Raw genomic sequence first — 13,995 nt, 5'->3', positions numbered from 1 at the left:
TGAAATACTCGTTGTTTTGTTAATCAATGCGGCAGACTTTTCTGTAAAGCGTTTTGCAACGCTGGAAATGATCTGCGATTTTTTTTTTTTTTTTTTTTTTTTTTTTTTTTTTTTTTTTTAATTCTTACTGTCGATTTCTTAGTTCTGTTTTTTATCGTTTCGGTGTAAAATTGCATATGAGTAAAATCTTTGAGAGAAATCTATGTTTCTACAGGATGAACAAAATATTTTTTAAATCTACAGTTTGGATACCGTAAACAATTTGCGCATCATAGTGACGTTACTTTTTACCTCTGTAACGTTGTAGCACTGATTATGAAAAATCTTGTAAATAAGGATTCCATCAAAAAGACAGTTTTCGATACAGAAGACATACTTGTGTATATATGTAATAAATTCTGTAACTATCTTGATGATTAGAAGACGGTTGCATATGACATTCGCAGATAAACGTAGCCGAAGACAGAACATAATTTCTGGACACTTAATTCTTGCGATACATATTCCCAATCACATATAATTGTGGATGCAAGACGCACCCCGCAATTTTATATATTAACTTATCACAGCTTTAGATAATGGCCAAGACAGAGATGAATAGTACGTGCTGGAAGAGCAAGAGGAATGCGGCAAAACAAATGGCTCATTCAGCAGCAGCGAGATATATAGTCAAATAGCAAGAAGTTTCTTTAATCTGATAGGGGAAAAAAAAATCCGCATTTGCTACGCTAACATCAAACGCGGATTAATTTAGAGATATTATAAATAGGTAGTAGCTTCAGGGCAGGAAGGGATGTAGCCAAATTAAAATGAGAAATAAAAGGGCTATTACCAAATTAAAGTTATTAGTTCACTACAATTTCTTAAATTTAGAAAGAGGTATTTTTTGGCGTGAGGTTATAAACTTTTTTTTAAATATATTTTTACTATATTTCACACATACAACATTTAAATTTTGAGCAGAAATCTTTGAAAAGTTTTGGCCAAAAACGTATAAGCAAATGCGAATTCAATGAAAAACCTCACATCAATGGGGGAAGAAAACTGAATAATATTTTAACTTTTTTTTTCTAGTTATAGTAGCAAGGAGATTTATATTTTCAAGACTAGCGAAAAGTTGGCTTTTCTCAATGAAAAACATAAGACACTATATACATTAATTCTGCAGTGTGTTCCTTTCAAAATGTTGTCTATTAAATTTTCAGAGAATTGTTATTTTTTCCCCTTTACAATTCCTTAAGGATACACATAAGTGATCCAAAGAATCAAAACCGTAGAGAGCTATGAAATTAACTATTATGATCATAAACTCTAACATGAACATATCAAGATTTCGCTAAAGAGTAATAGTTTTAAATAGATAAGATACGGTATAAAAGTATACTTAGCTGTTTGCACAGTTTTCAAAATGTGCGAAATTATTTAACATTATGTGAGTTTTCTTAATTTTTTTCAGATATAAGTTTAGTTTTTTGATACTGGTTATCAAATTATTTTAATTTATTTTTCAATTATATTGATGTATTATTATTATTTCGATAAATTTGTTTCAGGATTATATTAATGTTATAGTAAGTTGACTTTTCATGTTGAATTTTAATGATTTATTTTTGTATCCGCTACATTTTTTCCACCTAGAAATACTTTTATATATATTTCAAAAGCCAATAAAATATTTTTTGTATATCTTTTTAGAAGAATTATACTTTATATTCTCACCGAATTTGAGTTAGCTAGAGAGATGAGATAGATAAGGTACAATGACCCATCCATTATAAACTTCATATTGTTCAAGTGTTGCGTTGCCTTTACTGTGTATACTGATACAATTTAACAGTATCACGAAGCCTATAATTTGATAAAATGGTACTTTTTCGTTTAAAATGTGATTATCAAGTATCTTAACGCTACCAGTCACTTAAGATGACCAGTTTTCTTATTGGTGGAAACAGATACAAGGTAATTCCCAATGGCTCTGCGCTTATTTAGTTTTATTCTTTGCATCTACATGATTTTCATCTCTACCAGTAAAAGGTTTTCTTCTGTTTACTACCTCAAAAGCACATTTACTTTAATCGAATTTAAGGTTTTCAGATAAGTCAGATTAATGGCTCAATTTACATTTCTTTAGCCTTTTTACCCGTATGCCTTGTAAGCATATTATTTTCTAATCAATTAATAATATGAAATGACAAAACAAGAAATATTAACGCTGTTTGCATAAAATATCGTCTATCACAGTGTTACTTTGCTTCGTAAATGATATTAAAATATATACTTACAAAATCATTCACTTCTTTCGCAAATTTTAAACTGGTGTATGCAGAATCTGCGTATTCCTTCCTAGAATTTGAATATCATATTAAAATTGAATAAACTAAAGAAAATAATGAATAATAAGTAGCTCCCTAACTGACCACAAATTTTTAAATTAGAACTTCTTTTTTCAAGAAATGAAAATGAACAGAATAACAGATAACTAGTTAAAATAATCGAATCTCAGTTACTCTGCAGTTGAAACCATTATGGTTATGAAATGCAAGCTACATTTTTATCTATAAATAATTTGAGCTCAGATATTTTTATCACGCATGGTTTCACCATTGAAATGTTTAGTCTTTTATTTTATCTGTAAGAGCTGGAACGAGGTTATCACACTTCCTATTTATTATTAGCGATGTTTAGGCACCAAGAAACAGCGGCAATTTTCATAAATTTGCATTTCTAATGAAAATTACCGCTCATTCTTATTGTCCCAATGTCTTTAATAACTGGTATTCAAGTATTATTTTAACTTGAACTTCCTATCTGATCAGACCTTTTCTGTCCGAATGGATAAGACCACTAAGCACTACTAACTCGAATGTTCCTACTGCAAAAATAATGGCTGTGTGGAGTTTTTCATATGTGTAACATGAATATCAGCCAGTTTCCCTTAGAGAATCCTTCACAAAGGCATCCCTTCTAAGGCAAAATAACTGTCTCTCGTGATCATAATCAATTAAGCAACCAACTATAAGTCATGTATAAATATATCCTTCCAAAGAGAAACAAATAAAATTGAGGGGGTGCTCCGAGAGCCGCCCACGAAAGATATGGCTATTTTACTGCTTGCTTCATGGTAACTTAACTGTTTTGGAGTGACCAGTAAAGCACTGGGTTGGAGACTAAATGGTTCGAAATTCTTTTTTCTGCAGCAGCAGGCTAATGAACATACACTTCACATGTGTTCTCTATTGATATCGCCTTTAAAATAACTATCTAATTATATAAATCAAACTGTGAAGCAATTAGTTCAGGATAATAATTACAGATGGCGCCACGAGATTGGAGAGGTCAACAACAGCTAGCGACTGCAAAATTTTGAATGATCCGCGTAAAATTTAAATCTGTGCAGAAAACATGTATTACGAATAAAGGATGAAAACAACAGGGTATCGATATATTAGAACTGAAATTTTTTTTAAATGATTGATAAGTTATTCTAAAAGTATGGTCAAAATTATGTAAACGCTTTTAGTTTGCCCTTTGGACAGCTAATGATGATTTTATTTAAATGGCGCATTTATACTTCTGTCCACTATATTCTAATTCTAAAAGTAAAATATTACTTTTAGAAGTTTTTGACTTATTTGGGAATACTCAGGAATTCAGAAATGCATAATACAGCAAAATTACTCAGGTATTTTCATTATGAGGATTTATGTGATATCTTATTATGATATCATGTAACTTTTTAATGACACTTGTAAAAATAGGGCTTATCTATCCTTAAAGCAAACAGTGTATATTTGCCTTTTAAATAAAAAAAAAAAAAATTTGTAAAGTTATCTGAACATGTGAGTTTCTCAGGAGAACTGTCGAACTTCAAAATATTTTCAAACTGCTCAGTATTATACCTAAAAGATCTAATTGATTAATTGATTCAAGATTCATCCTAAATGTAATCAGAATTGAGACATTTTTTACTACATTTGTGAACTGAGACATTTTTTACTACATTTGTAAAGAGACTTTTCTTTTTTTTTTTAACACTCTAGTTTAACTTACGAATAGATGCATATGATCTTGGCATCACCGATTTCGACCATATTCTGTATCATGGTAGAAGATTTTACAGTGAATGTATGTGTGAAGAGAGAACTCACAACTTTAAAAAAATAAACGGAAAAAAAAAGGGGGCTGGGTTTTCAAGTAACATTCATATTATTTAAATTCTTTCCTTGTCATCATGCGCCGAAAACCTTGCGCGGCATCGCGTGGAGCTACCAACGAGAAATCCTCAGGCCGAACCCAGCTGCCGGCAACGGATTTTTCCAAATCTGTCTTATTAATTTATTTAATGGTATTTTGTTTCGAAAGAAAGTTCATCTATGAAAATATTTTAAGGGAATAACGCATAAAGGACACAATGTACCGAGTGGCCATAATTAAACTGACAGTGCTCACAATGTTCTGTAGCGCGATCTATTTGCGAGAATGACGCCACATTTTGTAGGAAGATTAAACAAGACGGGGGGGGGACAAAGGATTCCGCGAAAAAAAAATAGTTCCAAAAGTCACCGCTAGGGGAATATTTGGCGCTGTGTAATAGAAAATAGAGTGTTAACAAATGCAAATTAATAAGGAATAAAATTACCTTTTATTATGGATATGCCTTACAGTACGGTATGGAAAATCTTACGAAAGATTATCAACTTCTATCCGTACAAGATCAGCCGTGTACAGGAGTTACTGTACCCCGACCATGATAAGCAATTGACGTTTGCTCTCACCTTTCTTGCCAGAATGGAGGTGGATGATGCTTGGCCGTGATGGATGATCTTATGGGGAGACGAAGCCCACTTTTACCTGAATGGAACTGTGAATACCCAGAACTGCCGAATTTGGGATGACAAATCACCACATGCAGTCACAGAAACTCCCTTACATTCACCAAAGGTACTTGTTTGGTGTGAGTTCACAGCGGAATTTATCGTAGGTTCATTCTTCTATGAGAACATTACCCCGACAGGAACGGAAACCTGTTCTGTTACCGGAGAGAAATATCGCCACATGTTGAACAGCTTTGTCATTCCGGCACTTCAGCAAAGACAATGCCTGGGGGAAATCATTTTCATGCAAGATGGAGCCCCTCCACACGTTGCTGTACGGGTGCAACAGATGCTACGACAGAAATTCACAACAGAAAGAGTCATTAGCCGCTACTTTCCAACTGCATGGCCACCTCGGTTACCCCATGCGACTTCTGGCTATGAGGTTACCTTAAGTCCAAGGTCTATCAAGGAGTGGTCCCGGACCTGGCTACCTTGAAGGATAACATGTCACGGACTGTTCGGGAGATTCCTGCAGACATGTTACTTTCTGCTGTTGTGCATACTGTGCACAGAATGCAACTGTCCACAACAACGGCAGCCACATTGAACCTCATTTGAATGCAAAATAAAAGGTAATTTCCGTATTGATTTGCATTTGTTAACACTCTATTTTTTATTACACAGCGCCAAATATTCCCCTAGCGGTGACTTTTGGAACTAATTTTTTTTTTTTTTCGTGGAATCCTTCGTCCCCCGTCTTGTTTAATCTTCCTACAAAATGTCGCGTCATTCTCGCAAATAGTAGATCGCGCTACAGAACACTGTGAGCACTGTCAGTTTAATTATGGCCACCCGTTATATAGCAGTGACTTTTATGAAGATTACTGAAAATACGCTTTTTCCTTAAAAACTTTTAAGTGGGCTCGTTGCCAATGTTTTATACTTCGGACATTTTTATCATAAACACTACTTATTAACTACATATAAATTTGAAGAAGAAAAAATAAATTCGAACAAAATTAATAAAAAAATCTGCATTGTTGTCTAATTTTTGTAGTGCTTTATTTCTCCAGAAATATTTACCATGAATAAATGGTCTCTCTTAAAAATAAAATAACACCTACATAAAAATGCTGCTCTGCTTAGAAGTTAGGATGCAATTTATAGTTCCATATGATGCAGTCGGCGCGTGCTGGTAAGAAGTTAATTTAAATAACATGAATGTTACTTAGAAATTAAACCTCGATTTCTGTTCACTTCTGAGAGGTGAGCTCTCTTTCTTTGCAAATATGGCCGTTCCTAGGCCATTCGCTCCCCGCGTACTTTCCTGAGATTGCCTCTCCCAAATTTAAAAAAAAAAAAAAAAAAAAAAATGCTGAATGATTAATAAAATTTAATTTCATACTCACTGAGTCCCTACATATGACAAATTGTACATATGCAAGTACTTACAATGAAATTTAGGCGTAATATCGCGAGAATCCGGACGCTCTTGATTTTGGCCCCCGAGATCTGTTAAGCCAAGTTTCTGTTTTCCTTTATTAAGCCAAAGCTCGATTTAGGCTGAATGAATATTAAACGTTTTTGATTAAAATTAAAACTTTTAACACTGAGGTATAAATACTAAATATTTAATGACAAAATTTAAATAGTAGGTTTCTGTTTGTAAATGTTTTCAGTAAAGTAAATTGTCAAAAACAAAGAAGTAAAAATTGGGTGATATCTAGCTACGAAAGTTGATGATTCACGACAGTAATTGCGATTCGAATTTTCAGAAATTTTTCGGAGGCGACAGTTTAAAGAAACTGATATCCGGTCGTGCTGGATTTTTGTGAAATGTGTGTAAGAAAACTTAAAATATCCCTACAATAGCCCAAGAACAAAAACAATATGCCGTGACTCCTGAGTCCTGAGAGTAAAAATAATGTCACAGTATGACATAGAGTAAGTCTCACTTTGCTCTTAATTCTTCTTTAAGTGATGACCATTCATTTTGAGCCTGGCTCATCTTCTTTTCTATTCTTGCAGCAGATAGCTCATGTCTTTGTGCTAATGATCTTGCTTCTAAATCGTGTTGCTGAAAATAATAATAATAAAAAAATTTTTTAAACATTTACAAATTAGTCTTATTGAATCACAAGATATGCCATTAGAAATGTTTAAACACTTAAAATGCTCTTACTTTTATCTTATCCTCCAGAGCAGTCAGATCTTGCGTCATTCGATCCAGTTTTCGCTTCATGTCTTCCACTACTTTTAATTCTTTGGTTTCTTCTCTAGTAGATAGTATCAGCGTCTATCAAAGAAGAAAATACATTTGAATTTAACTTATTCGTAATATAGTCTCTATTGTTAAGAAAAGCAGATTAACTTCGATTATTAGTCATTTATTTTCAAAAAGTGTAAGAAAGTTACAAGAAAATTCCCTATTTTAAGGGGAAAGACAGAGAATGGTAGCAAAGAAAACTTGAAAGTTCTTTCTATCTTCCTTTGGTTTTGAAGAAAGAGATTATTGATAGTGAAACTTGAACGAAGGGATTTTTCTTCTCGTGAAAAAGGATTTGAAATTATTCATGCTCTGAAAGCAGAAAAAGTACTACTACTACTATAAATAGGTATGTAAAATTTTTTAAAAGTCGAAGTTGTATAGCTCGTCCATCATTAATCCGAATATGAGGTTCTTAAGCAGTTTTTCAGAAAATCTATTAACTTCTTGGAATTAAATTTCCTAAATTACCAATCTTTCAAACACACGTGAAGAATGCTTTTAATAACTTAGGTTATTCAATTAAATTTTTTGCTGTTGGTAGATACATCTGCTGGAAACAGCATCTTGAGAGAATGCATTTCTCATGTGCTGTAACGCAGTTCAAAAAATTTAAATAACTAGGCCTGATTTTTGAAATGGTTTAATTTTGTCAACATATTATATTTCAATAATCTTCTTCTTCATATTGAATTTTAGGGACTGTGCAATTGAATTTTAATTTACAGTCGAATCACACGATATTAAATGTCATGAAATAGTCTTACTTTTTCTCTTATCCATTCGATCGTATCATCTACATCCTTAATGAACGCGTGTACGCAAAGTGCATTTTCTAATTTTTTTCTGTAATCCCTCATCTCGTGTTTCAGTTGCTCCCACCTGCAATAAAATATATTTGTTGCTAAATTATTTATTTGTTACAAGCAAAAACTATATCTTAAATTATTCTATATATCCTATTTCCATTAATTTAATTATTTTTTAACTGATGTTTTAAACTTGTTTGAAATGCAAATTAGTCGAACAGTCTGGAAGATTGAAATGAATCACCATTCGGTTCTATACTAATTTCGTATCTTTTTAAAATTGGATCTTTGCATATAAGTGCATACAGATTTAAAAAAAAAAAAAAAAAGTATTTAGCGTCAATTTAGTGTCAGTGGGTAAGCATTAAGCGACTAAATACTATTGCAATCTTCAGCTGCATTCCTTTATTAAGCCAAATCGAATGCAAAGTATCGCAAACAGAAAACGATATCACTATTTTTTCCATTCCTTGTACAGATCACGCACTCCGAAATTGAACAAAAGAGGAAAATAACGAAGAGAAACAAAGCAAGTGGTGCCATCATGGGGTGAAAAATGGAAACCGGTTTAAGAGTTGGTATGCTTATAGATTGATGGAAAGTATTGATTACGACACAAGTCACTGATTAATGTACAGAGTATGAAAATCCTCAGAAGATGTAATTTACCTAATCAGAAAGCTTTTTTTAGATGATTTTGGTAGAAGCAAACCCAATTTATAAGTCTTCAGGCGTATAGTGACGTGCAATTGGATGATTTATTGGTTTATTTTTCGACAATATAATCTTCATATTCCTTGACGCAAAATTTTAAAGCCAGTTTTTCTCGCTTCGTATGTAAATCAATGGTTGCGGAGCTTATTTGATTAGATTCCCCAGTGCAAATTTTTAAAAACTTAAATTTTGTTCGTTTCGATTTAGCACTGATAGATAATAAAGAAAGGAAAATTATTGCTGCTATAAATTTCATGTTTTCATGGTCATGGTCTTCCGAACTGCAAAAATAACATTCTGAGTGATTTATGATGTTTTATGTAAGCTGACCTCTACTTCGTAAAGCATATTTTCAATTTTTAATTATTACTGTAAATGTCATGTAGTCTGTAATGACGCTACAGGTATATAGTGGTCTCCAGACTTTCGGGAAGATTGCAGTCAGCTTTCTAAAAAAAAAAAAAAAAAAAAAAGCATGGCATTTAAAAAAAAAAAGTTTTTAATTGATCTTGAAAATATTTTGAGTAAGAATTCTTTTCTGCTGAGAATCTGGGAAATCAGAAACTTGCTTCGATTCCTTTTTTCCTGATTTTGATTATGCGACCTTCTCAGAGTGCAATATTTCCTAACTAATTTATCTGATCGAAGTTAAACTTCGCAAAATAATCTATATCATATAATATATGTATGATATTCTGAGTGATAACTAAATTAATACAATATATGAAATTTTAAAACACACGACTTTTTTTTAACTGTATTAAAGAAAGCTAATATATTACATCGCATTTTGCATTGCATTCTTGCAATGGATGCTTTTATATAAAGTTTAGTCACCAATACCTTTCCTCAATTCTTTCGTATCGAATATATATTCCTTTCTGATCCTCTTTTCTTGAAAGCTTTATGGCGAGATTTCTCATTTCTTTCATTAAGGTTTCGTCCACTTTTGCCTCCTAAACAGAAAGAGAAATTTCATTTTATTTATAAACTTTCCCTACATTTCTAGAAATTTTATTAAAAACCGCTTTAGATTTGTATTTTTCACGCTAAAAATAGGCCTTTCAATTGATGTAAACTTGGTCAGTTATATTTCTTAACTCATTGCTATTTTATCTTCTGTGAAGTGAATGACTTAGAAAAAAGCAACTTATTTAAAAATAAATTTACATAATAATGAGTATAATCTCTTTATTGATTAACAGTTAAACCGCCTCACATTTCAAGAAAAAATACACCACTTCTACTGACAGCTGTAGTACTAAATTGACTGTCATAATAAAATATTTATACTTAATTTTACGTAAATACTGTGTACTGGCGCCGATAAATTTTTACATAAATACTCAACACATCATGAAATCAATGCAATACATTACTATATTAATTGTAAGTACTCTAAAACCTCAATAAAGCAATTAGAAAATATTTTATTTTTAATAGTTATTAAGAATTAGAAAACCTTTGTCAATAATGAAATAATAGTAATATAGATTATTTCTTTCGTCCGAGTTCATTGATATAGAATTTAACAAATTTGATTCCTAAGCCCAAACGTACCAAAGCAGCAGATTACAGTTTAGTTGTTAACTTAACGCAGAATTGAAAATATTGGTTACACTCATGGATTTATATTATGAACGGGAAGAAACAGTACAAATTCTAAACTTACATGGATGGATATAAGAGGCCAATAATGATTGTTCTAGGTAACTTAAGACGCTATAAGAGCGACAAGTTAATAATCGATTGTAACTTAACACGTTAACAGCGGCATAGTTATAACGTAGCCGGTATTAGCGTGACATAATTAATAATCGACCGTAACTTAGCAGGGTAAAATAAAGGTAAATAAGGTCGTAAGGGTTTAAAATGAAAAAAAATAAGGTATTCGAAACTATACGTACAGTATTTAAATCGTCTAGTTTTGTTTGAAGTGCAATGCAATGTTCATAATCTTTCCCAGTATCATTTGCTTGGATCATAAGTTCCTGGAAAAAAAGGAAAAGGAATTCAATTCAATTAAAAACTGATAAAAATCACAAAAATTCATTGAATATTGCTCATTAACTTAACACAGTTATGAAACAGCATTGCACACTGGCCACGTTTTGCAAATTAAAGGTAAACTTTTTTTTTTTTTTTTCCGAATTACTTTTAAAGACACAAGCAGACAAAGGTTTTCTTTAATCACTGCGCAGGAAATTCAGAAAATTCCGGAGTATTGCGGTAATTTTATATTTTCTTCACATTTTCTGAAAACGATACCAGAAACACGTTACATTCGGTTTCAAATATAATTCAAGTAAATTGTATCATATTATCATACTCATACACAGCAGATCGCAGAAAATCGACATTCCGGAAAGTATTAATAGCAAAGCTGAAAATGATTTCTATATGTCCTTGTAAAGAATAGTGATAGAGATAAAAATGACCTCTACGTAAAACAGTGAGCTTTACGAAAGATGTAAAAAAATTCTTCATGTATTTCTATGCCAGAGAATTTCCACAGGACAGGGAGATTTGAGAAAGCACTGAAATGTCTTTCAAGTCTTATAAAACTGAAAGTAGTTTTGCCACGCTTTCGAACTCTCAAAGCAATGAATCGCAAAAATTTCTTATGAGAACTGTATAAGGTAGTCCCGCCTTCTTAGCATGCCTTCGTGGTGTAGTGGTTAGCACACTCGACGCGTATTCGAGAGGTCCGTGGTTCGAGTCCCGGGGCGGGTATTGCTCATTTTTCATCTCTCCTGCTTCGAAATAACCTAATGTCCCTACAATGGTGCCCGAACCAAAAATGTGGTGAATGATGATTCTTCACCACCAGCGATTTAGCGATTGGGTCCTCTAAAACCCCAGTCTCCCTTTAAAAGGCGGAAACTATAAGGTATTTCTCCCGCTTTCTTAGCATGTCTTTGTGGTTTAGTGGTCAGCACACTGGATGCTTATTCGAGAGGTCCGTGGTTCGAGTTCCGGCGAGAGCATTGCTAATTTTTCATCTCTCTTGCTTCGAAATAATTTTAAGTATAACTGTAAAAGCTCATTTTTAAAAACTCCTAAAATGATGTAAATGTTTGAAATAATTATAATATACATAAACCATAGCTCATTTTAATTTTTTAAAACTAAATCAATGGAATTAAATTCCTGATTAATCAGACACATTCCTTTTGTTATTACGAATGTCAATCAGTTAGGGAAAAAACTTGATGCCATTGCTAAGTCTGTCGCACTTCATCCACCTCTGCTCAGTCTAACTAAAAAGACATCGAAGTTCGAAAAGTAGTCCCTCATTATTCAAAATCAAAATTATGCATTTTTTTTTGGGGGGGGGGGAAGGGCATTATGGTGGGCGGTAACTCATCACCATTAATAACTGGGTGCCACTAATATCTCTCCTTAGTCAGTGGTGTTGCTCCATCCGCCATTTAAGTACGGGAAAATGTAAGGAATTACAGCATATTTCCTTGCTTACTCTGGTGTTGAAGCATTCAACTAGAATTTTTCCCTCCATCAATGGTGAGCACAAGCCATTATAGGTGTTGGCCATTACTATAGCCAGAAACGGTGGTCACTTTATTATGGAGTCACCTAACAGGTGGGCTACTGTTGCCTCAGTGAAGGGACACATAATTTACATCCATGCCTTCTCCGGAATTCGAACCCGGGTTATTCGGTACGGTAATCAGAGTTACTGATTACTTTCCCATCTGGGCGGCTCAACTACCAAACTGGAAGATCCGGCATTCAAAATCCGTTTTTCTAATAACCCTTAGCGAAAATACGGTTGGTCTCCTTTGTTTCCGCAAAGTGGTATATTAAAATAATTTTAAACGTAATGCACACACAACAAGAACTGAGTCTTAGTTAACTGACTTGCAAGCCTCTCTGTAGATCATGGTTTCATGTCCTGATTGAAGTGCAATGACGTGTAACATCATGGAACATAGCATCCAATAATGTTCCGAAATAGAATTCCAGTCAAATTCTTTGTTCCAGTCATGTAAAATTAAGGGCATTAGAATATGTAATATCTTTGATTAAATGTGCATTGAAAATTTAACTTTTAATGTTTTATATCGTAAATTAAAATCACTCCTAAAGTTTGAAGGCCAGGGAAAGTTAGAGTTATGAAGAGTTATGGCTAGAAACGGGCACTGGCGCATTTTAGCGTTGGAAAAAAACAGACAGCTACCGACACGCATACCCTGTTCATTCAATGTTTACAGTAACAGATCTGCATATGTGCATGTAATTTGCATTTTCCATGTGCATGTACGTTTATGTTTCTCCAGCTAATGAAAGTTTTCTCGATTTTTCTTTGCTAAATATTTCATATGCCTACTGTTTTGAGTCTTCCCTCTTATGCGGATCAGGGAAGTGGCGGAATAAAATGCACACGGGTAACACTTGTATACTCTTGCGTCCCACCTAGCAGAGTTATGTTCAGGGTCACATCGGTAGTAATACTGTTTCTGAAGCATTATTAGCAGCATTGGCTGAGTTGAGGAAACTGGAAGGTTAGGTTAGATAATTTGAATATGGCAAGTGAGCTTGAGGATTATCTGCCTAGAGCATGGGATGTCTTCGTGGAATACTTTCTAAGGAGACTTGCTCGTATTATCATTAAACCTGATGAAAACCATCCATGAAGCCAGCCCGTTCACGCGTTTGAACACATGAGCTCTCTGCATTCAGCAGTCTTAAGTCGTTGGTTTGGCAAGGCGACCATAATATGTCTGTTTAAAATAAATTTCAGCTACGTTTTTATATGTCGTTTTACTTTAAATAAACTGCTTGCAAAATTATATAAAATAAACATTTATATTAAATTGTTTCTGTATATATATATTAAATAAACTTTGCACTGTAGGCATTGGGTGAATTGCTTATGTGTGTATCGGTAACCATCTGTTTCTCACCAAGGCTTAAAAGCGCCAGTTCCCGTTTTTCAACAATGTCGCTATAAGCACCAAAAGTAATATCTCTTAAAAATGTTACACTTTTCATTTTTTCATTTTTGACAAGACTACGTTATTCTCCCAGTTGATATTAAAAACATAAAGACTGCAGTGCATATCCAAGCAAACATCTGTGCTTCTAGAAATGGAATTCTTAATCAAATGTATTCGCGTTACATCTGTCGAGTCGTCAAATTCTTTTTACCCCTGCAAATGCTTGCCTTGGAAATCTTACGCTTAGAATGGAGATCTAAAACTTACGTATCTAACTCTTATGCCTGGAGATTTTTACGCGTATGGAATCTTAACTCAGGTTTCGTAAAATATTTATGCATAAAACCGAAAAAACAGCCAAATCTCTGAGACCACGTTTTCAACTCATTTCGTGGCGACGTCTATTGATCATACGGAAATTTTTAAATCTG

The 13,995-nt window shown here is 33.3% G+C and overlaps 1 protein-coding gene across 2 annotated transcripts in view; it reads right to left on the bottom strand.

Moving 5' to 3' along the window:
• LOC118181398 (spectrin beta chain, non-erythrocytic 1-like) overlaps nucleotides 1-13,995 on the bottom strand; it is a 239,244-nt gene that overhangs the window by 58,204 nt on the left and 167,045 nt on the right. For both annotated transcript variants that reach the window (XM_085809705.1, XM_085809706.1), the window contains exons 49-54: nucleotides 10,514-10,597; nucleotides 9,450-9,562; nucleotides 7,851-7,965; nucleotides 7,000-7,113; nucleotides 6,773-6,894; nucleotides 2,283-2,343 (exon numbers count right to left, since the gene is read on the bottom strand). In XM_085809705.1, coding sequence (XP_085665831.1) covers nucleotides 2,283-2,343; nucleotides 6,773-6,894; nucleotides 7,000-7,113; nucleotides 7,851-7,965; nucleotides 9,450-9,562; nucleotides 10,514-10,597 — 609 coding nt within the window. The remainder of the gene's footprint in view (nucleotides 1-2,282; nucleotides 2,344-6,772; nucleotides 6,895-6,999; nucleotides 7,114-7,850; nucleotides 7,966-9,449; nucleotides 9,563-10,513; nucleotides 10,598-13,995) is intronic.

The sequence above is a fragment of the Stegodyphus dumicola genome, chromosome X2 (assembly GCF_044657685.1).
Source record: "Stegodyphus dumicola isolate Sdum_Otavi_A_Nest chromosome X2, ASM4465768v1".
Taxonomy (NCBI): Eukaryota; Metazoa; Arthropoda; class Arachnida; order Araneae; family Eresidae; genus Stegodyphus; species Stegodyphus dumicola.
Note: the sequence above shows the minus strand (reverse complement) of the source record. Positions and strands in the feature narration are given on the sequence as shown.